The 24,649-nt window shown below is 38.0% G+C and overlaps 1 protein-coding gene across 6 annotated transcripts in view; it reads left to right on the plus strand.

Annotated features, from left to right (window-relative positions):
* The window catches only part of UNC5D (unc-5 netrin receptor D), a 510,000-nt gene that overhangs the window by 363,868 nt on the left and 121,483 nt on the right, over nt 1-24,649 (plus strand). For 3 of the 6 annotated variants that reach the window (XM_081045544.1, XM_081045546.1, XM_081045545.1), the window contains exons 5-6: nt 22,415-22,595; nt 23,472-23,639. In XM_081045544.1, coding sequence (XP_080901670.1) covers nt 22,415-22,595; nt 23,472-23,639 — 349 coding nt within the window. The remainder of the gene's footprint in view (nt 1-22,414; nt 22,596-23,471; nt 23,640-24,649) is intronic. The other 3 variants (XM_081045547.1, XM_081045549.1, XM_081045548.1) reach the window with 1 other exon arrangement.

Below are 24,649 nucleotides of genomic sequence, written 5' to 3' on the forward strand. Positions count from 1 at the left end.
TAAGACTGTCTTACATTATGATATGATATGATATGACATGATATGATATATGATATGGTATGATATGATATAGTAAAATAAGACCGGGTCTTATATTAATTTTTGCTCCAAAAGACACGTTAGACCTGATTGTCCAGTTAGGTCTCATTTTCAGGGAAACATGGTAACACCAACGCCTCCCCCCACAAATTTATCACACCCTCACTGACATTTTCAAATAAACAAATCCAGGCTAAAAAGGAAAAGTCATAAACCAACAAATTGCAGTGGCAAGTTTGCTGGAAGGGGAGAGGCTGTTATACATCTTCCTTAGGGTGTTATTAAAGAGATTTATTTATTACCAACCAGTGTGAACAGACACATCAATGAATGGATAGACATAAGCCTCTTAGGTGTGCCAGAGATGGTACTCAGGGCAGAGGAAACACAGCTTGCCTTCCAGGTAGAAGATGATTGTCTGATCTTTTTAACATCTCCTGGCCAAACAACCTTCCTGCCCTTATTCTAATTCATTGTACTATAAAGACAGATCCAGTCAGCTCGTGTTTTTGCTGCTCTGATGCACGAGACAGATTGACACTGTTGATTGCAATGACAACCATAGTGCATTTGATGGGTTGTGTCTTTTGGTCTAAAGGTAACATGAGTATTCATGACAAAATAAAAATCCACAGGAAAATAACAAAGGTACCCTTTTTTAGTAATCATGTCTGTAGTTCTGTCTAGACCACTTGGGTGATGTTGGTTGTGGTGATGAGGAGGGTGGTGTGTAGTGGTTAGGGTGATTTTGTGTAGATACACAGAAAGACAAAGACAGAGGATGGTTTTTCAAAATGGAAGGAAGAATTTGATCATAATTATTCCCAAATATAATGCCCTCATTTCTATCTCAGGTACTATGTACTTTGTAAAATGATTAAAAGAAGTATGGAGTGATTTTTTTTTTCTTTTTCTTTATTGATGTGTCCTACTTACCATACATTAGAAAATGCAGATGAGAAGTGGCTGGTTTAAAAATAAGAAAATAAAGGGTAGAGAACCTTCTACTAATTTTTATTTTTTAACAAGAACATGGTTTATAAACTGAAAAGAGCAGGCTGTAAGGAAGTAAGTTGTGACCACTTCTTTGTGACCACTAGCCAGATGTTGACCTTTTCTATGTTAAACTGTTACAGTTTTATGTTGCCTCCAGGAAATGATTGATTGCTCTCTTCCAGGAGTGCTGACATTCTGGATGTGATGCTTCTGATGTTTGTATACTCCACTTATTGACCACAGTCAGCAGTTGGATATATTTAAAGGTCAGAGTAGCGACATCTTAACTCAAGAACTATACAGTTATTTTACAGTTTGGTCTACAAAATTATCACCACCAACCTGAGGCCCAAAACAAGTGTTGTTTTCATGAAGATTACTCTTTTCTCAAACCAGAAACACTGGTTGTTGCATGTTGCTGGGATATCGGTTTAGCAGGGTGGGTCCCATTGCTCAAGTCAGTGATCAGTTTACTTAAAGTGCCCCATGGTACCTCCGCGATAACAGGTACAAAACACTTTGAAAATCCAGGACCCCTAGTCTTAGTTAAGGTATCAGTTCTCCAAGCTAGCAACTTTGGAGTTATGCCCATTTCCTTTGTTTAGTCTTTCTCTCATTTTTAACTATCACTACTTTCCAGTTCTATTTATTCTGCATTTTATCTTCTCCATCTTTATCACCCTGCCTTATCCAGGCCTTCATTATTTCTGTCCCTCAATAGAGTAATGACTTCCTGTCTGGCCTCTCTAATGCTCACTGTCATTTGGCACCTTCCACATTGATGCCAGAATGATTTTTCGTAAGCAAAACTCCTTAGTTAAAATCCATCAGTGGCTTCTTCGTGCCTTCAGGGTTGAGTTTGAACCCCTTGAAGTGGTATGCACGGCCCATGATCAAATCACTGTTGTTGTGGCCTCATCTTTCTCAACTATTGACTCTGCACCCTGAATGAAGTCCCATGAGACTATGTGTTCCTGGAATCTGCTACCACATGACATTAACTTATTATTTTATACAAAAGTCCATTAATCCACAGTTTCATTTTCAACCCTCCAAGATCCCTATTAGGTCGAGGAAAGAAGGTACCATTTTTTTCATTTTACAGAGGAAGAATAGGGGATTAACTCCACACCGATTTAATAAAATAAAACACAAAATCAACTCTTGATAATCTTTATGTAGATTGTGGAATTTGTGAATTATCTGTGGGGTGCAATGGATACTTTTATGGTCTACTATCCTACTGTTTTGCTGAACTCTATATTCAGCTGATTCTTTATGAACTGTACACCCATTTAAGATACATGTATGTACATTTAGTTTTCCCAAAATAATGAAACATTTAATTTCAAAGTTGGTTATACGTTTCTTTTTCAACAGTTTCTATCATGGTTTTCCTTTGTTGAATGTGGTATTTGGGATTGACTCTTCATTGTCTTGAAATAAATCTATATTTACCACCTCTTCCAAACAACAATTTATGGTGGACTAGGGGTTGCAAGGTAATTTCACTTGCATTTTTGTAAATGAACAAACATGAAGCAATGAATAATATAGAAAGGTGGATTTTTTAAGGCAAATAAACTGCTAAAAAAATATAAGTGCTGTAAAGTCATTGAACAATGAAGGATAGGAGTGAGGAGAATTGTAGACTAATCTGTACAATGCATAGGAAACAAGTGTCTCCCCTGGTTACATTAATGGGATATCGCAAACTCATTTTAGTACCAAAATTTAAATTAAAAAGGAAGGAGGAGGTTATGGAATAGAGGCTGTTGAAGAATCTCATTTTCAGCAAGTTTGGAAAAAAAGTCACGACGGCAATTTTGTTTATTTTTTAAACATTCCCTGTAGTGTTGTGAAGACCAAACAGCAGCTTTGAGCTAATTCATAAAAACCAGAATGCAAGGAAGAGAAGGATAAACTGGATAGAAACAAATAGGAAACCATCCAATTTAATTGACCAGGCTGATTAAAATAAGAAACGTAAACACCCTCCCCAAATGAGAATATGTTGGATATGCAAAGTCACTGCTTTTTAGATTTCTCTTGGAATGTTTGTAAGCCATGAAACTACCTGTGTTATTTAAAAAGTAAAAACAGAAATGAAAAACTCAATTTCATTAATGAAATTGTATAGTCAACAGAAGTAAGTATGACATGTAAAAGTAATAGAATTGCATTTAAATTTCCCTTTTTGAATTTAGAGGTTAGAGTTTTAACACAATGACTCGTTATCCATGAACTACACTGTGTAAGATTGTGCAAACATCAAAGAGTTGTCTAAAATAGCCAGTTAGGGACAGTTATGAAGATAAGGTGCAATGAGGGTAGTCACTTAGCCTGCTAGGCATCTAGAAATGGGTTGTGCTTTTTTTCTAGTTAATGTATTAGTTTATGAAAAAGGATATGCAATTTAAAATAATTTGATTACTTCTTAGAGACCAGGAATATTAGAAGTATTTTGAGAAACATATATTTGTTTAATGAAAATAGCTTTTTTGTTTGTTGCAAACATTTTTTCATGTTTATCCTTTGGCATCTTCTTGTTATATTGAACTTTTAAACTTTAATAGTCAATCTTTAGTAATGTAGCTTTTACACCAGGCAGGGAATCCTTCTCTACTCTAACATTACAAAATATTTGCCCATGCTTCCTTACAGTACTTTTGTGGCTTCACTTATTATATTTTTTATATTTTATATGCCTGGGGTTTTTTTTGGCTGTAAGAAATGAGATAGAGATACCACTTTTTTTTCAAGTGGACTATTGACTTTGGGGAAGTTTTAGTGAATATTGAAAAAAGTGAATGGAGTAAAGTGTTTTCTTTACTATTATTAGCCTTAAAAATAACAAAGACAAGAGTAGAGACCTTTAATTAATATGCTATAGAAGGAGTTCCATGTTCAAACAGAGCCTGGGACCGTACTTACACTCACCTGTCACTTCAGTGGTGATGTTTCAAGTACAGTCATGCACAACAGAACGACTTTCGCATCAAGGACAAACTTTATAAGATTACAATGGAGAAAAAAGAAATCCTGTCACCTAGTGACATCATAGTCCTCACAGTGTCATAGTGCAACACATTACAAGTTTGTGGTGATGCTGGAATAAATAAACCTGTGCTGCCAATCCTATGAAAATTGCAGCACATACGATTATATACAGTACACGATACGTAACAATGATAGCGAATGACTGTGTTACTGGTTAGGTGTTTATAATGTCTTTACTATACTAGAGTCTTTATTGTGATTTTAGAGAGCACTCTTCTACTTACAAAAAGAATTTTTCTGAAAAACAATATGCTGTGTTAACACTAGCAACAGCATCATACATCTCGTGTTTGCTGTTTCTCCTGATTGCATAATTTTCTCTTGTACCTGATTTAATCTCTTGTTCTTTTGTTCAGTAACTTTCTATACAGGCTTGTAGCCTCGGAACAATAGGCGACACCATATCACCTAGGTGTGCAGTAGGCTGTATCAGCTAGGTCTGTGTAAGTGCACTCTGTGATGTTGGCACAATGATGAATCGCCTAACAACACATTTCTCAGAATGTATCCCCGTCATTAAGCAGTGTATGATTGTACTTAAAATAATTTTTTTCTTTCTTGGTTTCTATGATACATACATTTCTGATTTCCCCCTTACCTCATGATCAGCTGCATCCTCTTCCCTTTTCTGATTTTAAACCTCTGCTATTCTTCAGGTTGTATCTTTAACTTTCTGTTATTTATTTTTTCCATCATGTACTTTCTGCATGATTTCATATATGGCCGAGGATACAATTTATGCTGAAGACTGTGGAGTAAATATGCCCCAAAAGTAGTTCCCTATCTAGGTTTGGAGCTGAAGAGAGATCTGGGTTGAAGATGCTTATATCAATGCCTTGTATACATCTTAAACTTAACTATATGTATCACTGAGTTATTCAAGTACTTAGCCATTTTTCTGTTACAATGCTTGGTCTTTCTTTCTTCCTATTGATTTGAGAGTACTCTTTCTATACTAGGGGCCAAGGTGATATACAATACCTGCATATCAGTACAGCATCTAGAAATGATCCTATATGGTTGTCAAATTTTGATTTCCCTTTTTCAAATCTTATATCAAATCAGTCACAAATTTCTATTCATTCTATTTTACCCCTTAACATCTTGTCAAGGTTCTTTACTGTATACCCATCATAACCTTCCAATTCACTTCACCACACTTTCTTCCCGGGATTATTGTTGCAGTCGCCAAATGAACTCTATGTTCCTTTGCCTTCCCCTCCCCACCCCATATATTGTATACATTATATCAAGAGTATTCTTTTTAATGTGAAATAATTATTTCACAAACTCATTTTTTTTTCTTTTAGTGAATCCCTATTTTCATATGATAATGTTCAAATATTTTAATGTCAGACAGGTAACAAAGTCATCTATCTCTTTCTTATTTCTGCAAGAAAAAAAAATCTAAATCCAATTCCACATGTTGAGCTTGAAGTTTCCTTGAGACATACAAAAGTAGATGCTAAATAGGCATCCAAATATAAAAGACTGCAGCTCAAGAAGGTCAGTGAACTGAAGATACCAATTTGGGAATGTTCAGTGTGTGGCCATGAATGACTCAGGAGTCTGGTGTTGTTGTGTGGAGAGACATTATATGGCACGATGTGGAGAAGGGCCTAATCCTGAGACCTGAAGACATACAACACTTCATGTTTGAACAGAGAAGAACCTAACATAAGAAACAGAGCAGGAGTGGCCAGAGGGGTACAAAGAGAGAATATGAAGTATAATAAAACCCAGTGGAAGAGAAAATTCAAGAATGGTCCTCATCACCCCTGACAGTCAAGTAAGAATACAAAACATTGTGCACTGAATGTCACAACTGGAGCTCATTGGTGACCTTGGCAAGAGCAATTTCAGTGAGTTGATGGGGTGGAAACCAGATTGAAATGACAAGGCATGAGTAAAGAACTTAAGAGAGACAACTATGAATAAAAGGAAAGGAAGGATTTTTTATTTGTTTACTTGTTTGTTTTAAGATGGCAGAATTTTGAACATGTTTGAATAATTCTTTGATGCTTATTTTTTTTAATTGTAAAAACATTAGTTAACAATGTCCACCTCACCAAGTTTAAGATATGAAAGGGCCTAGAATAGTATCTTACACATAGCAGATAATCAATAAAAATAAAATGATTGTCTACCTTTCCTTCTCCTCCTTGTTTTCCTACCTCAACTCCACTGGGCTTACCATCCTTTGTAATAGTAAAACCCATTGTATTTAATTACAATAAAAATACCATTTTGTCTTTCTTATTAATGGGCCATCTCTTGAGTATCTCCTTAATGTTTGTTTCCTTAAGTTTTGGGCAAAATATATGTGTAAAATCTTAGCTTTTAAATTGAATTGCCTTTTCAGCTCTAAAATTTGGAGACTAAACCTGTTGTTGCCTCCTTTACAAAATATGTTTGACCGTCCTGCATACTTTCCAGATTGGCAGTGGTTAGCAAGGCAACAGGTTCTATTTATAATGGGAAGGCAAAATGAAAAGAAATATGAACAGCAGTGGGGCTACTTTTGCAAAACAGCACTACATTTTTGCACAAAGAACTTTTGTTTGGAGCAGGTAATGACTAGCTTAGTCACAGCTTTATTCCTAATCAATATTTTGGAAAGAACACAAGTGGTGATGGGAATTGCTGTCTAAAATTTAAAAGCACTATCTGAACCACTGATCTCGAGAAATTATTTACACAAGATTTTAAAGTTTGAATTTGAAGTTGTGTTATTATATTAAGCATATGTTTTTGTTTTGTTTATTCCTTACATGTATTTTTTTTTTCTTTTTTCATGGTTGCTTTGTGTCTGTTAGCTGAAAGGAAACTTTTATAGAGTGTAAAATAGTCAAAGGGGTGAAAGATGAATGCGGGCAGAGACTTTTTTTTAAGCACAGTTAACTCAATGGCATCTACCTGGAACTTCAGTGCACTTTGCTGATTTCATTTTGATAATGCTATAAGCTGGTCTCTGATAATTGCCTCTGTAATTGGAACAAATTTATGATTATGCTAATTCATTCTCAACCACCTAGTGTATGGAGGCTGAGCTAATCCATACCTGTCCCTGTATTTCCTTTGTAGATCATAACATGATTAGTCTTTCACTGTGACTGATGGAACTGTTATTCTGAATAGAATTGATTTCTAGATGGTGTGTATATGTGTATGTATAAGTGATCCGTGTTTGCATTCTTTATCTAATTGTGTGTAATTCTGATATCAGTATTTAAAACCAGTTTGTGATGTGAACATTTAGAGTTTTTAATGCTTTAATCCTTAATAAGACGGCTATTGTCTCGGCACTGGAGTGTATATTACATGGTCGTAAGGAACAAAAAAAGGGAACTGTTAATTCATATTCCCTCACCACCACCTTAAAACCTTATTTACATACCAGAAATTGTGGGAGGAAATGTGAATACAGAAACAATTTTGAAGCTCTCTGAAAGCCAACTCTTTGTTATCTGGTTAGGGAGTTCTTCCCATCCTAAAATATTCCCTTAAAATGAAGCAGCACGTTACTCTGTATTTTAAGATCACTCCTTGGGATATCAGGCTTTGGAAGCCATCTCATACGTGTTGCTTCATCAAAGATTCAAAATCAGAACTCCTTTTCCCCTAGCAGATGGCAGCGAGCAAAGGTAGAATTAGCAAAAGCAAGATGTGCTGCACTATGGAAAACACAGCTGAAAAGCAAATGGCAGCAGCACTTTCCCTTACAAAACGTCTTTTGATCACATATCTCTCCATTCTTATGTTTATGTTTCCTCTGTTTAATGTTGTCTTTTTTCTCTGATCATCATCCTTGTAAATGCTCTACATTCATGTAAACATGTCTCAGCCTTCACTCATGACAATGTTACAGGTTCAGTTAGCTGTGAATCCAGGGTGTTCACTTTCCCAGAGACCATTTACCTGTCAAAATGAATTTAAAATATAACATGAGTCTGCAACCGACTTTCATAACTGAACCAGGACGTGAAAGGACAACACTGATCTGACAAGAGACACACAATGTTAGAACATAAAGTTCCATAATCAGAATTCAGGCTTCTAAGAGGTACTCGTTTCTGTCATTTCATTCAGCGTCAATGAGGGTGATTCTGTGATCCTTAGGTTTCTATCATTTACCTGGTTCTGCTGCTGAGGCTTCACAATTAAGCTGAATCTCTGCTTCCTTTTGTGATGCATAATCAGATAAGTACAGCTAAATTGAAGAAACTGCAGTGTGGGTTGCTTTAAAACCAATCTATACAGTCTGAAAAGCAAAGGAGGACAAAGGGGAAACAGGATAGTACTGTTATAAATAACTTGAAGAAAATATTAACAAGGAGAAAGGAGGACAGGTGACATCTAATCTGAAAATGGCAAATCAAGTAACGGCCTAAACTAATATTAGAAGATAATATGCTCCACTACGAGTAGAGGGATGTCATTCAGTGCAATGGTTAAGACCCAGTTAATACTTATTCGGGTATGCCAGCTCAAATGGTGGGAATTGTTAAGGAGCAGCACTTAATTTGGTCAATAAGAAACATAACAAAATTGCTACTCTCTTGTGGTAGAAAAATTATTTGAAAACTACCAATTCCAGTTCAACCATTTCTCAAGTATGCTACCATAGACAAAAAATGTAATCTGTAAAATGGGAAGAATAAGATTTTCTCAACCTACTATTTTTTGGGAGGAAGTGATTATCGTGTGGATCAAGTGAGGTAATGTATTGAATATCAGTTTGTGAACTTGGAGTGATGGACACCGCATAGACAATGATGGAGACCTCTGTGGGTTCCCTTGCCTTTTCCTCATGGTCATAAAACAGCTGCCACTTGTTCAGAATCTCATCCCTGCCCCAAAAAATGAAAGACCAGAAATGCCACCCCTTTCCTCAGGAAAGCAAATGCTTTCCTGTAAGTCACCCAACAGACTTAGATATAATTGGCCCTCTTAAATATTTTAAGACTGCAGATTTTATTATTACAGCAAGATATTATGGACTGCTTGCTCTACTCATTTCTGCACATTACCAAAATGAAATACCACATAACTCTGAGAAGGGCTATCATAACTTCTCATGAGCTATGCATGGACAAATATTGTTTGAGTAATATTATTTAGTCAATTATAATTGACATATATCGGTTTCAGGTGTACAACATAATGATTCACTACTGTATACATTTCGAAATGATCACCACAATAAGTCTAGTTAATATCTGTCACCTTACAGTTACAAAATGTTTTTTTTCTTATTGATGAGAACTTTAAAGATATATTATCTTAGTAAGTTTCAAAAATGAAGTAGATTATTATTAACTTTAGTTACCATGTTGTATATTAGATCCCCATAACTTACTTATTTTATACTGGAAGTTTGTATTTTTGGCCCCCTTCACCCGTTTTTCCCACCCCCCACCTACTGCCTCTGGCAACCACCAATCTACTTTCTATATCTATGAGCTCAGTTTTTTTGTGTGTGTTTTGTTTTGTTAGATTCTACATATAAGTGAATATTATTTTGCAAATAGCATGTGGTCATTGCACTGAAATTTGGCAAGTGATATGGATGACTGAGCAAGGTAGTTAAAAGCAAAATTAGAGTGAAACTTTGATTCAAATTTTGGCTCTACCATTAACTAAATATATAACTTTAGACAAAGTATTCAACACTCCTGTTTCTTTCTATGTAAAATGGGGGTGATAAAAATGGGGTTCACCTCATAGAAATGTTCTAAAGATTAAATTGTTAACACATGTATACTGCTTAAAAGAGTATTTGACACTTAGAGAGTGTACAACAAACGCTAGGTCACATTAATTTTAGGCTAGGAAATATCAATTTGATCAAAACTCATGATGTGACTTAATGTGACGAGAAATTTATTGATTAGATCAATCTCTTAGAGTGTAGAAACCTAGACATTCCCCCATGGTTGCTATAGAATCCCATCTTTACTCTCTTTGCCTGGTCCACTCTGTCCCCACTCCCGTGTCTTTGTATGCCATCTCATTTTAGCCACTCTCTAGCTAGAACGCATGACTCAGCCTTCTCCGTTTTCTCATAGAAATCCAATCACACTTGTTATTTGGTAAGATGGTAATTAACTAAAATGTTTGAGAGGTGAAGTAGATGACCACACTGGGAACTGCTGTGGCCTTCCAGTATTTCCAGCTCCACCTCTCATACCCCCAGTGTGGCCATGCCTCTCTACCCTGTCCCATCAGACAAGGTTGCCTTCCGAGTCATCCTTAGTTGTAATGGGGGGGAAAACAAAACAAACACAAACAAATAAACAAACAAAAAAACACATTTATTACTCTTATATAACTCATACCTTGAGCAAATACATAAAAGTCAACATGAGACCATAGATAGCCATTAGGAAATATTAGTGACTCCCAACATATATGTAAGTACAACTACATTAAAAATGTTTCTGTTTAGATGTGGAGTTTGGACCAGTGACTCCCTAGGTCTTTGTTTACCCTTATGGTAAATAAGGCATTTCTACCAACAATAAAGCACTGTCTTAAAATTTAAAAAAAAAAAAAAATGTTTGTTTCTAGATCATATCTATGCTCAACCCTAGGACCTAAAGCAAAAAATGATATCCCTCCCTCTCCCTTGGCTCCACCCCTAAAATGCTGTTTGAATTTTTATTGCATGTGTGTATGTATATCACAGCAGTCATTAAATTTGCAGGTACCTCAATTTGGGCTAGAACATGTATTCAACAGGTGCCATTGAACATCCTCAGAAGTAGTTTCTATGTAATAAGGAAATTTAACATATGTTCACGTTCTTAAGAAGCTTGCCATGGAGTAGTGCCGAGAAATGATCACAGGCAATAAGCAGATGGACTGAGAATCCTTAAAAGTCATAAATCTGAGGTTACATCTATAATATATATTAGCAACTCGATTTTATATTGAGTCTAGCAAAACTTAAGATAGAGGACTGGAATTGGGGGATAGATCACTTGTCAGACAATATCAGTGACTAGTACTCATTGACATTTTCTGTGGAATATGAAGGGAGAGTTCCAACGTGATATTGTCTAGGATCAAAGGATAAAAGGTTTTGGATCCTGCATGGAAAGAGAGTTGGCTTCTTAAAGTGGCTTTTTCTTTCAAGTTTCTGCTCCCTCCCCCCACACACACCTCCAAATGGTCAATAACATGTCACCTTCTCATTCTTTTATGGAATATTAGGGACAGGAGCATGAGAATTCTGACATACTGTCTGATGGAAATAAACATTTATGTATAAGGTTTATGTATAGATATACATAAATATCTTTGCCAAAGGTCAGAAGAGGTGAAATATTAGGACTCATGCAAACATTTTCAACTGTAACTCAGGTCTCCGATAAAATAATCTCCCACAAAGCATCAATCCATCACTCTTTCAAAGGAGGTACCCTCCCTATCCAATTACACCATGCTGCCTATTGTTGTGAAATCTATAGGCTTGTCAATTACATTTCTCTGTCCCCAGAATGACTGATCAGGATCTGATCATGCTGTCTGGCATGAAATCTAATTGTCTTTGATGATCTGCTTTTCCAGAATTGTTTATAAACTGGAAAAATCTACAAATTGCAGACCATCGGTACATAACACTATGCTAATGAATGCAGGCATTCTGCAAATCCATAAACTCATTACCTTTAAGTAACTAGTTTCTTCAGGATGCCCCTAACTGGCATTATCCATGTAAACCAAATAAATAGAAACCAAATGAAGAATTATTTCTCTGAGGGGTGAATGCTCCCAACAACCTTCTGGAATGTTAAACCTCTCTGTCAAAGAGATGATCTATTAGCAAGAGGTCATTTGGATCAATGCTACAAATGTTCTTTAGCCTCCAGGTCGTCAATGAATTGATCTCATTATGCTAATTTGAAAATTTGTATTGCTTTTGCTAAGAGCTTAATTAGGGCTTTCCAGTGTTGGCAAACTCAATTTCTAAACTCAGTACGCATGCTTTATGATACTTGCAGAAATAATACTGTACATAAGTTCCAAAGTTCTTTGATGCTTTCCCGTCGTTTCCATTAGAAAGCCTTGGGAATGGGCAATGTAATATATGCATATGAACCATAATATTCTAGGATGATGGGGTTATCAGACTTAATGAAAAGAAATTAACTTCTAATGGAAAGGAATTAACTTCAGGGAAGGACATTGACTTCTTCCCTGTGATAACATTTACTAGGATCCGGAAAGCTGGTGTCTTGTAGTATCTGTAGAGAAGCCAAAGTAAATCTACTTCTGGTTCATATGTTATGTTTGGCTCTTACAATATATTTTGTAATATATGAGCCATCGTGTTAGAATCAAGAAATAGTATATTAAAATACACATCCTTGGTTTCTCGTGAAAGATGGAAGATCTATTTACACTGGTAGCAATTGTCTGAACCTGATTGGCGGCTGCACATTCGCGCAGGTTGTGTGATCTTCATTTCGTATAGTCGCCACCACTTCCCCATACATAGTGACACTGACGCTAAATACTCCATAAATTTGAAGACCACTGTGATATGTTAAAAGCAAAAGTGTTTTGTTTTGTTTTTAGGAAAAATTAGTTCATTGTTATTTTTTTTCTATGTACTATCGTTATTTTTTTAAAAAAATACTCGTGTCTCTATCTAAAGTGGGAAAACAAAAGGAGACGGAAAGCGGTAACATTTTTTTAAGAAAAATGAGAGCAAGCTCATTCCTTCATGGAAATGAAGAACAGTTCCTTGTCTTTAATATGCAAGTAATGCACATGGATGTCTTGCACTCAGCACCACTTCAGTAATTTATGTTACCTCCCTGGCCCTCAGGACCATTTGAGTTTGCAGCGGCTGGTGTAGGGAATGCTTTTTTCTATCTTATTTATTAAACTATTCTACATTAGGAGCACTTAGCTCATCAAAAATGTTTTTAAATTTCTCTAAGTGACAAAAGCATAAATCCAAGAGCAATTTGTCACTTTTATAAGCCCAGAAAATACCAAACTGACTTCCTCATAAAGATCCTGTCATCAGTTAAATGGATAAACTATTAGGTTATGAATAAAAAACAGCCCCACACTTAGGAGTCTACTAATGTGCTGACTGCTTATAGAAACCTAGACGTTCCCCTATGGTTGCTATGGAACCTTATCTTTACTCTCTTTGCCTGGTCCACTCTGTCCCCACCCCTGTGCGTTTGTATGCCATCTCATTTTAGTGCCCTCACTAGCTAGAATGCATACCTCAGCCTTCTCTGTTTTCTCACAGAAATCCAATCACGCTTGTTATTTGGATTGATAGACCTCAGTCATGACACCATAAACACCCTCTGTTCCACAATGTATGTATACCTATGACACCTCATTCATCCGCTATCAATGTTTTTTCCAACTACAACCTGGGGAGACCTAGCAGAAGACCATTGTATATGCCATAGTACACATGGGCAGGTAGTGGATAGATTGGACGGTTGGGTCAACTTATATGGTGGTTAAGGTGTGCACTGAACATCTCTACAGAGCATGATTGACAAAAGAGGGGAAGCCTGTGAATGATCTGCCCCACAGTTACACAAACAATGGTCCTGGATGTGGTCAAGCTTATACAACTTAGGACCCCTCACTTCTGTGGTTGCAATACCCTTTCTTCTGATTCAGTCATAAGATCTTTCTTTGTTAATCTGTTTTTCTTTTGAGTTTTAGATAAACTTTGAGGAACCATTTTATGGCAAAACATAAATTTGAAAACCACTGATACATGATTAAGTAAAAAAGATATTTTTAAGATTTTTTTTCAGATTACGAAGTAGCTTTTCTTTGAGGTTGCCACTATTAACCAACAGGAAGAAAATAAGTTACCCTAGTCTTCTCTCAAAACCTCTGTGAACATTTTTCCTTCCAATCATTTTTCATTTTTTAAAGCATGTATATGTTTACTTGTGATTTCATTTTGTTTTATAAATTTATGATAACATTTAGCATACAATTTTGCATTTAGATCTTTCATGCATTATGAGCATTTTCTTTGTTTTCATTAGTAGGAATTATGGCTTTTAATGCTTATGTAATACTAAATCATATTGTTAAACCAGGATTTATTTAAACAAAGCTCAATTAATTGGTATATTGCTTTAGCACATTTTTTTATTTATTTTATTTTTTTTTTAATTTATTTTATTTTTTTCCCAAGGAATAGTTATTAGGCCCACACAGCTTCTATTTAATCAACTCTACCTACCTTTGTGGGTTCTTCTCTCTCATCTACTTTTGGGTCATTAGCACTAGATATGATAAGAATTTCTGTTTTTATTTTTTATTTTTTAAATTAGTTTCAGGTGTACAAAGCAATGTAATAGTTAGACATTTAAACCCCTCATAAAGTGATAACCCACCCACCCCCAAGCTACTTCCCCTCTGACATCTTATATAGCTATTACAGTACCATCGGCTATCTTCCCTATATTGCACTCCACATCCTGTGACTATATATACCTATATATTTAGTTATAGTTGACATTCAATGATTCTACTTCAGCCCCAGGTGTATAGTGCATTGGTCAGGCATCTACGCAGTCTATGATGTGATCCATCTGATAAAGCCAGTGCCCATCTGGCACCTTACATGATCTTTACGACATTGTTGATTATATTCCCCATACTGTATTAACTACCACTTTGTATTTCTTAATACCTTCACCTTTTTCACCCTGTCCCCGAACCCATTCCCAACTATCATCCTGATAGATCTAGTACCTTTGTAACACCATACCTAGTTATTACAATATTGTTGAGAATATTCCTTATGCTACACCCTACGTCCCCAAGACTACTGTGTAACACCCATTTTTTTTCTTCTTAATCCCTTCCCATTTCACCCATCCTTAACACCCCTTCCCATCTTAAAGAAGTCCTTCTAAGAGTCCTTGTAATACTGGTTTGGTGGTGATGAACTCCTTCAGCTTTTTCTTGTCTGGGAAGTTCCTTATCTGTCCTTCGATTCTAAATGACAGACTTGCTGGGTAGAGCAATCTTGGTTGTATGTCCACGCTTTTCATCACTTGGAATATTTCCTGCCACTCCCTTCTTGCCTGCAAAGTTTGTGTTGAGAAATCAGCTGACAGTCTTCTCTGCATTATTCCAGCTTCTCACACAATGGGGGGATTCCTTGGAAGGCGGGCTTCTCCTCCGTTAACAGTTCGCCTGGGTCATAGGGCACCGCATCCCGTTAGGTGAATTCAGTAGTGAGCCTCTTCGTCTTCCCTGTCTGCTTTGCAGGGAGTCCTTTGTGGAGTTATAGCTGTTTAATTTATTGTAAATTCCAGGGGAGATTTCCAGAGGCTCACCTCATGCCATCATTTTGATGACGTCTCAGCTGACAGTCTTATGGGGGCTCCCTAGTAGGTAACTAACTGCTTTTCTCTTGCTGCTTAAAAGAGAATTTTTCTCTTTTAAGATTCTCTCTTTGTATTTGACCTTTGGCATTTTAATTATGATATGTCTCAGTGTCTGCCTCTTTGGGTTCATCTTTTTGGGACTCTGTGCTTCCTGGGCTTGTATATCTATTTCCTTCATCAGGCAAGGTAAGTTTTCTGTCATTATTTCTTCAAAAAGGTTTTTAATTCCTTGCTTTCTCTCTTCTTCTTCTGGTACCCCTATAATGTAAATGTTGGTACACTTGATATTGTCCAAGAGGCCCTTAAACTCTCCTCAATTTTTTGGATTCTTTTTTTCTTTTTGCTGTTCTGCTTGGGTATTTTTTACTACCTTATCTTCTACATCACTGGTTGGATCCTCTGCTTCATCTGATCTACTGTTGATTCCCTGTAATATATTCTTCATTTCTGTTATTGTTTCCTTTATTTCTGACTCATTCTTTTTTATGGTTTTCATCTCCATTTTTATGCTTCCTATCTCTCTGTTGAAGTTCTCCCTGGGATCATTGAGCATTCTTATAACCAGTGTTTGGAACTCTGTGTCTGATAGATTGCTTATCTCCGTTTCACTTAGTTCTTTTTCTGGAACTTTGTTCTGTTCTTTTATTTGGGACATATTTCTTTGTCTCCCCATTTTGGCTGCTTCCCTGTATTTATTTCTATGTATTGGGTAGATCTGCTATGTCTTCCCGTCTTAGTAGAATGGCCTTATGTAGTAGGTGTGTTGTGGAGTTCAGTGGTACAGTCTTTCTGAGCCACGCATTCCAGATTCATCCCTTGTGTGGGTTGTGTGTGCCCTCCTCTTATAGTTGAGCCTTGGTTGATAACTGCACATCAGTGTGAGGGAATGACCCTTGGGCTCACTGGTTGTGGACTGTCCTTAACTACAGTGGAAGAGCTGTAGTGCAGGAGCTGACACTATGGATCTAGCTTGTTTTGAAGAAGGCCACTGGGGGAACCAGCCCCAGGACCACCTTGCAGGGGGATCCACTGTAGGCCTACTTCAGCCACAGCCCATGTCCCACCCATGGACACCCAGAGGGAGCCAGAAAGAAATCTGCAGATGGCTACCACCCGTGCTGTGCTTGGAAGTGCCTGGAGAGGCCAAGCTATGAACCTAGACCAGTTGCCACTTGTGCTGGCTTAGGGCTGCTCAGCCAGAGGCACAGGACACGCTCAAGTCAGATGCTGCTTGTCTGGGTTCCACAAACCTTTGAGAGTTTAGGAAAATCTGCAGCTTGAGCCAAGGCAGGTGGTCTGCATGAAAAAGCTTTTGGAAGCAGCCTGGGTGTGCCGGAAAGTTGGATGTGGTGAACTAACAGCAGTGACTCAGGAATGGTGACTGCCTGTGTTCACGCACTGAGAAGGGGGAGGGCTCAACAAAGAAACAATGGCCTCCACCAGCTCCGCCTGTCCAGGAGAAAGCTTTCTCTCCAGGCCCCATCCCAAGCCAGACAACTCAATTCCCCACCATTTTTCCCTCCTACCTTTTCAGCTGCTGTCCCAGCGCTGGAGCTCAGAGCAAGTGATTCTGTGGTGGGTAAGTCCACATGCTCCTTTAAGAGGAGCGCCTGTGAGTGCAGCTGTTCTCAGTCTCACTCAGTCACAATCTCCCCTGGTTTTCACAGCCAGAGATTATGAGGACTTCTCTCCCTAGCACTGGAAACCTGGGCTGGAGTGGGGCTGGAATCTCTTGTCCTTCTAGGTAATGGTGAGGGACCCCCACAGCCGAAATAGCCCTCCCGATCTTTAATGGTCACACATGGGTGTGGGACCAGGCCGTTCCATGTCTCTGCCCTTCCTACCAGTCTAGAGGTGGCTTCTTCTGCACATCCTTAGTTGAAAGGCTTCAGTTCAGCTTGATTTTAGGCGATTCTCATTAATGGTTATTTTGTAGATTAGTTGTAATTTTGATGTGGTTGTGAGAGAAGGTAAACACTGTTTTTACCTACTACTCCATCTTGGTTCCTCCTAGCATATGTTTTCTTATTTTCGCTTTTTCTTGTTTGTTTCTACCAAAAATAATTTATTGTGGTTAAATTTTTGTTTGTAGCTCTAATATTTTCCTTTGGTAAATTCCTGAGATAATTATAAGAACAAAAGCCATTATCTTTAAGACTATCAGATGGAGATAAGTACTAGTGTTACCGGAGAGTGGGCCCGTCTCGGCTATGTCCAGGTTCTTGGCATCTCAAGCAAAGAATTGAATAAGAGAGAAATAAAGTGGTAAAAGAGTAGTTTATTAAAAGACATAGTACACTCCAAAGAGTTTGGCACGGGCCCTGAGCAAAGGCAAGGATCAAAGGCCCACAGGTGTCATTATTAGGAGAAAAAGCATACTCCAAAGAGTTTGGAGTGGGCCAAGCAAAATAAGAGGTTCAAAGACCCTGAATGCCGAGGACTTGGAGTTGTTCTCCCTTTTTCTTCTAGAATGGGCTGTTTCTTTCCGGGCGTGGGACCACTTGATTGACACCTGTGATTGACAAAAGGCTATTACCTCATCTTTTTAGACTGTGCATGTTCTTTCCCAGAATTTAGTCTATTATAATGATATTAATGAATTTCTAGGCATATGTATGATAGAATGAGGCCCAGGTGAAATGAAGGTCATTGTGGCCTTTACTGCACAGGTGTGAGTGACTGGTCTAATCCAGTCAGGTGTTTTGTACTCGTTTGTTTCCTTATAAGGGAGATAATTACAGTGAGAAGGGGAAGTTGTGGGCGGAGAGGGGAGGTCTTTCATGGTCCCTTTCTATGGGTGATGTTCAACGTGCAGGAATGCAGAAACCCGATGTCTATCACTAACTGCCTGCCTTGTTTTCCCCTTGAGAGATGTGATCCCCATAAAATCTCTATGGAAAATTGAGGGACAGGAGGTCTTTTCTTCTGTATCTGCTTCCTTCTGGGCAGGGGCATAGAGCTGTCCCTACCTATTGGGAGATTCACAGAATTTTCACCCTATCTGATCTCAGATGAGAGGAAAGGGTCTCGAGATCCACCTGGATGACCATGTTAGCTTCTTTGGTTGCAACTGGCAATCTTGATGGGGTATCCTCTGTATCCCCAACACCCCTGAATGAGGAAAAATAGATTTTAATTAATAAATCTGTTAGCTCTATAGAGCCTGTGGCCATTCAACAAGTCATTTAGGTGGCCTAGATGTGGGCCCAGAAAGGGTTGGAAAGATCATTAGACTTTAATGATTACAATCAACAAGTATACTGGCCTGGGGGAATATTAAAACTTATTTGGTCTCTGGGATGGAATTATCCGAGTTAGGTCCGGAATGTCTTGGGGGATATTGGGAAGTCACGGGCTTTTAAATAGTTATCTGAAGCAGGGGTGAGAGACATTCTGTGATTCAGGCTTGGAGCAATCTTTGGTCTAGGATTCAGAAACAAATTAGAAGAGTAATCAAAGCCAGGGGCTAAAGAGCTAAGAAACTAGGGAAAAGGAGACTTAAAATTTCTATAGTGAGGTGGCTCTCCCATATCACTAGTAAGAAAATTAAAGCAGGATGGGTGGAGTAAAGGCCACTTGCTATACTAGAAGGGTTGTTAGGCAAGACATCTCTGAGGAGGTAATATTCGATCTGAGATCTAAATGAAAAAATGGGATCGATCCATGGAGACACCTGTGGGAAAGTTCTTCTGGGCAACAGAATCAGCAGGTGTTGAGGACCAGAGGTTGGAATTTGCTTTGAGCTTTCTAGGACAGGAAGTTGCTCAGTATGACTGGAGTGGAGTGAGCACAGTTTACACTGAGGATCAGAGGTAGGGAACTGATAGGGGGCTAGATCTCAGAAGAACTTTGTTAGAACAAAATTGCAAATACTTACCAAAGCTAAGTAAGATTTGAAGCTATTGAAGAATTTCAAGCTCGAAAGTAACATGATCTGATCTCTTTGTGGAGAATCAACTGTGGAGACAACAATGGAAGCAGCAGACAGCCCAGTTAGTTAAGAGGCTATTGCGGAAAGGCAACAATGGTGGAGCAGTGATAGAGGATATGTCCATTCTCTGCATTCTCGGCAAAAATCAAGCCAACCACAAAAATACAAACTACCTGCATATGTGTGTCTGTGTGTATAATTTTAATCGTTGCTATTTTGACAGGGAAAAAAATATACTGTTTAACTTTTTCTTAGTGGTGTAGAATATTCAATTGTTTAATTGCCATGTGTTTTCCCTTTAATGAACTGTATACTTTATGGGATATTATCTAGGATGGGATTTTACCATTAACTTATATGAGATACACACACACACAATGATTTTTGAACTATTCAGATTATTATTTCTTAGATTATCATATTAACCTTTTATCTATCAAATTGGTGGCATTTCCTAGTTTGTTGGTCACTTAATTATGTGTGTGATTTATTTTTAGATAAGTTTTTAAATTGAAACCAAACCTCTACCTAATGGTTGTAGCTTTAATTTCTTCTGGGCCAAGATGTGTAAAGGAAAGCTTTCTTTAATGTGCAGGTCCTGGGACTTTTTTGGTTTCTATCTCCAGGGGCACTGCCATCAGGGCTCTTTCTGGCCAGTGAACTCACCAGGAATAATTTTGTTATGGATCAGGGCCAAACTTTCTGGACTTCATGACCAGCTGTTTGTGGGAGGAGTGTGTGTGTGGTGGGGGAAGGCAGGAGATGACTGAGGTGGGGACATAAGGGAACAGCTTTCTAGGTGCTACAAATAGCACAAAGTAGGGAATTAACAATCAGAGAGCCAGGCAATTTCCGATCTGAATTTCTGAGCCAGTAGGAAAGTAGTGAAGGACAAAGCTCTTCAGACCTACTTTTAGAGACCGATTTGTTCTTTCCAGTGACACAGCCGTAACGGTGATTTTAAAAATCCAATCCTATTGTCTTTACAGTAAATGTTTCATCACAGATATTGGTGACAGTATTACTCCCAGCTTTTATTTTCAGGGGGTAATGTTCATTTAGTTGTTTATTTTCATCGTACACATTAAATATAAAATCCATGAAAGAAGAAACTATACGGGTTTTGTTTGCTTAAACAAAACCATGCTCGCTTTACCCAGCTCTCAGGATAAGCTCTGATGTTCGATATATATATTTGACTACTTGTCAGATGAATAAATGAATGACTGAAACATGCAATGTTAGTGGGGAATGGGGGATATTTTGTCACAGACCGGTGGTCAGATGCGATTTAAAATTGGTTGCACTGTCCTACTTTGTTAAACAGATCGGTACTGTTGGGCTCTGGGTCATCAGCAGTCCCAGGCATCTGTCTGGAACATGGTGATGCCAGCAGGACCTGCCGGGATTGGTAGTCAGCATGCTTCTTTCTTTCATGGCTCTGTATCAGTTGCTTTCTCAGCTCTTCTTGATTTTTTAAAGCAGTTCTAAGTTCTCTTCTTTTGGCTATTTGCTATCATTTTCTTTTCTAAAATTGACCTTGTCTAGGGTAGATTTGGGATGGTGATGATTTGTGGTACCCTAAACTCTCATTAATGGGGTGGTACTTGAGGTGAATATCATTATAAAGGATCATTATACATTTTCTTCTGAAAAGTAAATCCCTTTTTATAGAGACCAGTAATTCCTTATAAACTAAATTGTTATGTAACAGATGCCACTTGGTTTTTTGGTGATAAATTAGAATTCTTTAGATTTAAACACGAAACGAGGCATTTTATTGTAAAACCAACTTTCAATTATCTCTGCTAATGGTAGGCAGTGTATGATGAAAAAGTCCCCCGATGCCTATGCTTCTGTGTGATGTCTCTTTGGTGTAGTCACTGCCCTTGCTTTCTGTGTTCAATTAGTTTTTTATGTGACTGTTAAATTACTGTGTGTAACATATGCTGATAAATAGAGCTAAATGGTTACTTTCAAATAAGAGATGTGTCTAGAGCTACCATAACAGTGCGAGAGAGTGCACATGCCACTTAAATGTGGAAGCAGAGGGCAAAAAGGGGAAGGAAATCAGTTACTTCAGGGGAAGGCTGGTCTGCTTGATGAAATAGGTGAGCTAAGGGTGGTGCACCCCAACATGGGGGAGAATGAGGATCTAGGGAGCAGAAGGTTCTGTCTGTATCCTCTTCAGGTGTCTACAGAAAGAGAAGTTTGAACCAAAGATAAGATTAGAATGGAAGTGGAAACAGGAAAAGAGGTTCTCCAGAAGCAAGCTACAAAAAACAAATCTGAAATGAGACCAGCCTATACTCAGAGGCTGTGAGAAATGAGCTCCCCCAGAACAAAGGATGGGCCTGAAATGTGTGGGGCATCTAGCCCAGCCTAAGTGTCCATTAAATCACTGAAAGAGTGACATAAATGATCACCAAGGAAACCTATACCCAAAACTAGGGAACATTGAGATTTGCCCAAGTATGTATTAATTAGCCATTTTACATGGTCATACCTCTATTAAAATTTGTTTAAATGTAAATATACTGACCTCAAACCTTGTCTGACAACATAATATCTTCTCAGCACAAAATACAAGTTCTGCATAATGTGTCGATCTTCTGAGCTCCATTTTGCACTAGTTATTGAAACATTGTCATCAGAGTTAAAATGAGCTATAATGAAATGACCTAATTGCAGTCTCCTCTTTTGTCTCTTCCACTGCATTTTTAGAAAATGGGTCAAAGTCAGTAGGATATTTATGTCCTTTTCCTGCCTCCAGTTTATTAACTTGAGTATTCATTTCCTGACTATACCAAGTTTACTAAATAAAGGGGATGGGATATGGAGTACAGAGAAAAAGGTCATTGTTATTGCTCTGTTCGGTACATCTCTCTCCCACAGCAGAATTGCTCAACCTTCTAATTCCACAAAGAATTTTATGTTTTCTTTTTGTTTTCTAATGACTTGTAAAGTGAACATCCTTTTCTTCCTATAGGTGGAATGGCTGAAGAATGAGGAGCCCATTGACTCTGAGCAAGATGAGAACATAGACACTAGGGCTGACCACAACCTGATCATTAGGCAGGCGCGGCTCTCTGACTCAGGGAATTACACCTGCATGGCAGCCAACATTGTGGCCAAGAGAAGGAGCCTGTCAGCCACGGTGGTGGTTTATGGTAAGACCAACCCAAAGGTCAGGAATGGACAGGACAGGGAGGGCGGAAAGCAGAGTAGTAGAGGGATATGTGTTTCATTAAAATTTTAACTTTTAGAGCTAAACAGTCTTTCGGAGGGGGAGGGGGTCTTCCACTACAGCGCTTTCCCCTGCCTCTCCCATTTGGCAGGTGAGAACACATTCTATTGAAATGAATGTTTGCTCTCCCATCCAATTCTGCACTTCGATGAAGTAGTCAGTGACATTTCCCATCTCTCTCTTTTAAAAAATAATTTTAAGAGCTGTTTATTTTCTTCCATTGTGTTTATATTTGAAAAGAATTGAAGTGGGCAACTTCTGCTTCCCCCCCTCCCATTCCACCCCTCCACTCCAGCCCTACTGTCCACCCCCATTCTCCCCAGATCTGCTGTCAGCAGTTCCTCTCCTGGCATATGAAATCTACCAAAAACAAACACTACGTATTTGTTGAATATTTCAGGTATTGTACAAAAGATATTCCCAGCTATTTAAGTAAAGGCAGTCCCTTCCACAATAGAAAAGCCCTGGTTTTTTGAAGCACTTAAAGTAATAGAAATGCAAATGCTGGTATTTTCAAGTGCTTTAGAAATATGTTGATGAGTTCTATTTTTTTCGTAATTTCCCAGCAAAGAAAATTATCGGTGTCCCTCCTTATATCAGAAGAGTAGACTGAGGGACGGAGATGAGGTAAGCCCCACTGTTGCCTCACAATGGAGCAGCCAGTGTGGGTTTGCACTGTCTCTTTGTCCCTGGATCCTGGATGCCCAACTCACAACACCTGGCACAATGGCTTGCACATAGTAGGCAATCAGTAAAAACCTTTTTCCTTTTTTCTCCCCTCCCCGTTTTTCTCTCTCAGTGAATGGAGGCTGGTCTTCCTGGACAGAGTGGTCAGCCTGCAATGTTCGCTGTGGTAGAGGATGGCAGAAACGTTCCCGGACCTGCACCAACCCAGCTCCTCTCAATGGTGGGGCCTTTTGTGAGGGAATGTCAGTGCAGAAAATTACCTGCACTTCTCTTTGTCCTGGTGAGATATACGTAGATTCCCTTTTCCCTTCTGATACACCAACACTATTAAGCTGGTGTGAAGCATTTTGTATAACCTTCTTTTCCAAAGTTACCCTCTCCGAAATTCTTAGAATGGAGCATTTGTCCAAAATGCTAATGTAGAACTCAATGTTATAGCAAGAAGATGGGTGAAATAACTCTGTTTTGGGACACACACACACATTATATATGCATATATACATATATATACACATATATATACACACATATGTATACATGTACATATATATGTATTTATATATATACATATGTATACATATATACATATACATGTATATGTATGTATATATACATGTATATGTATACACACAAACACACATACCGTGGATGCCAAAAAAATGTACACACTTTAAGAGATGTTATCTATGTATTACTTTTCGAAGTTGAATTGAATTACAGTAGCAATGTGTAGTATGACATTTGCTCAAAATACAGTGTTAATCAAATGAATCTAACATCATTCATTGTATTACAATTTTAATACAGTTTTTTCCTTTCTTAAAATGTGTATACATTTTTTTGGCACCCGCTGTATATTTAGATGACCTTGGACACTCACCATCAATAAGCCAAGTGCTTTGAAGTAATATTATACCACCAGTGTTTGGTTGGACTAAGCCATCCCCTTCTCTCCTTGGTTCTCCCATTTTGTGGCATTCACTTGTATAATAGCTAGCAGGGACTTAAGTGATTTGTCTGTGAGCACAAAACAGATAGCAAAAACTTAACACTTATCATCAATTATCAATCAACTAACCTTATCAATTTTAGCTTTGTATTTATTTACAATACAATTGGCAGAGATTGTACAGTATTACAGCAATTTATTTTACATCTAGTCTATGCTTGCCTTCCTTTCTGAATAGAGAGACTTCATTTGCCAAATAAGGCTTTTATAAGTTCTTTTGCTCACCTTACTGGCTCTGACCCAATGTATACAATGAGAAATAGATGAGCTGGAAGATGACT

This window comes from Rhinolophus hipposideros (genome assembly GCF_964194185.1).
Source record: "Rhinolophus hipposideros genome assembly, chromosome: 4".
NCBI lineage: Eukaryota > Metazoa > Chordata > Mammalia > Chiroptera > Rhinolophidae > Rhinolophus > Rhinolophus hipposideros.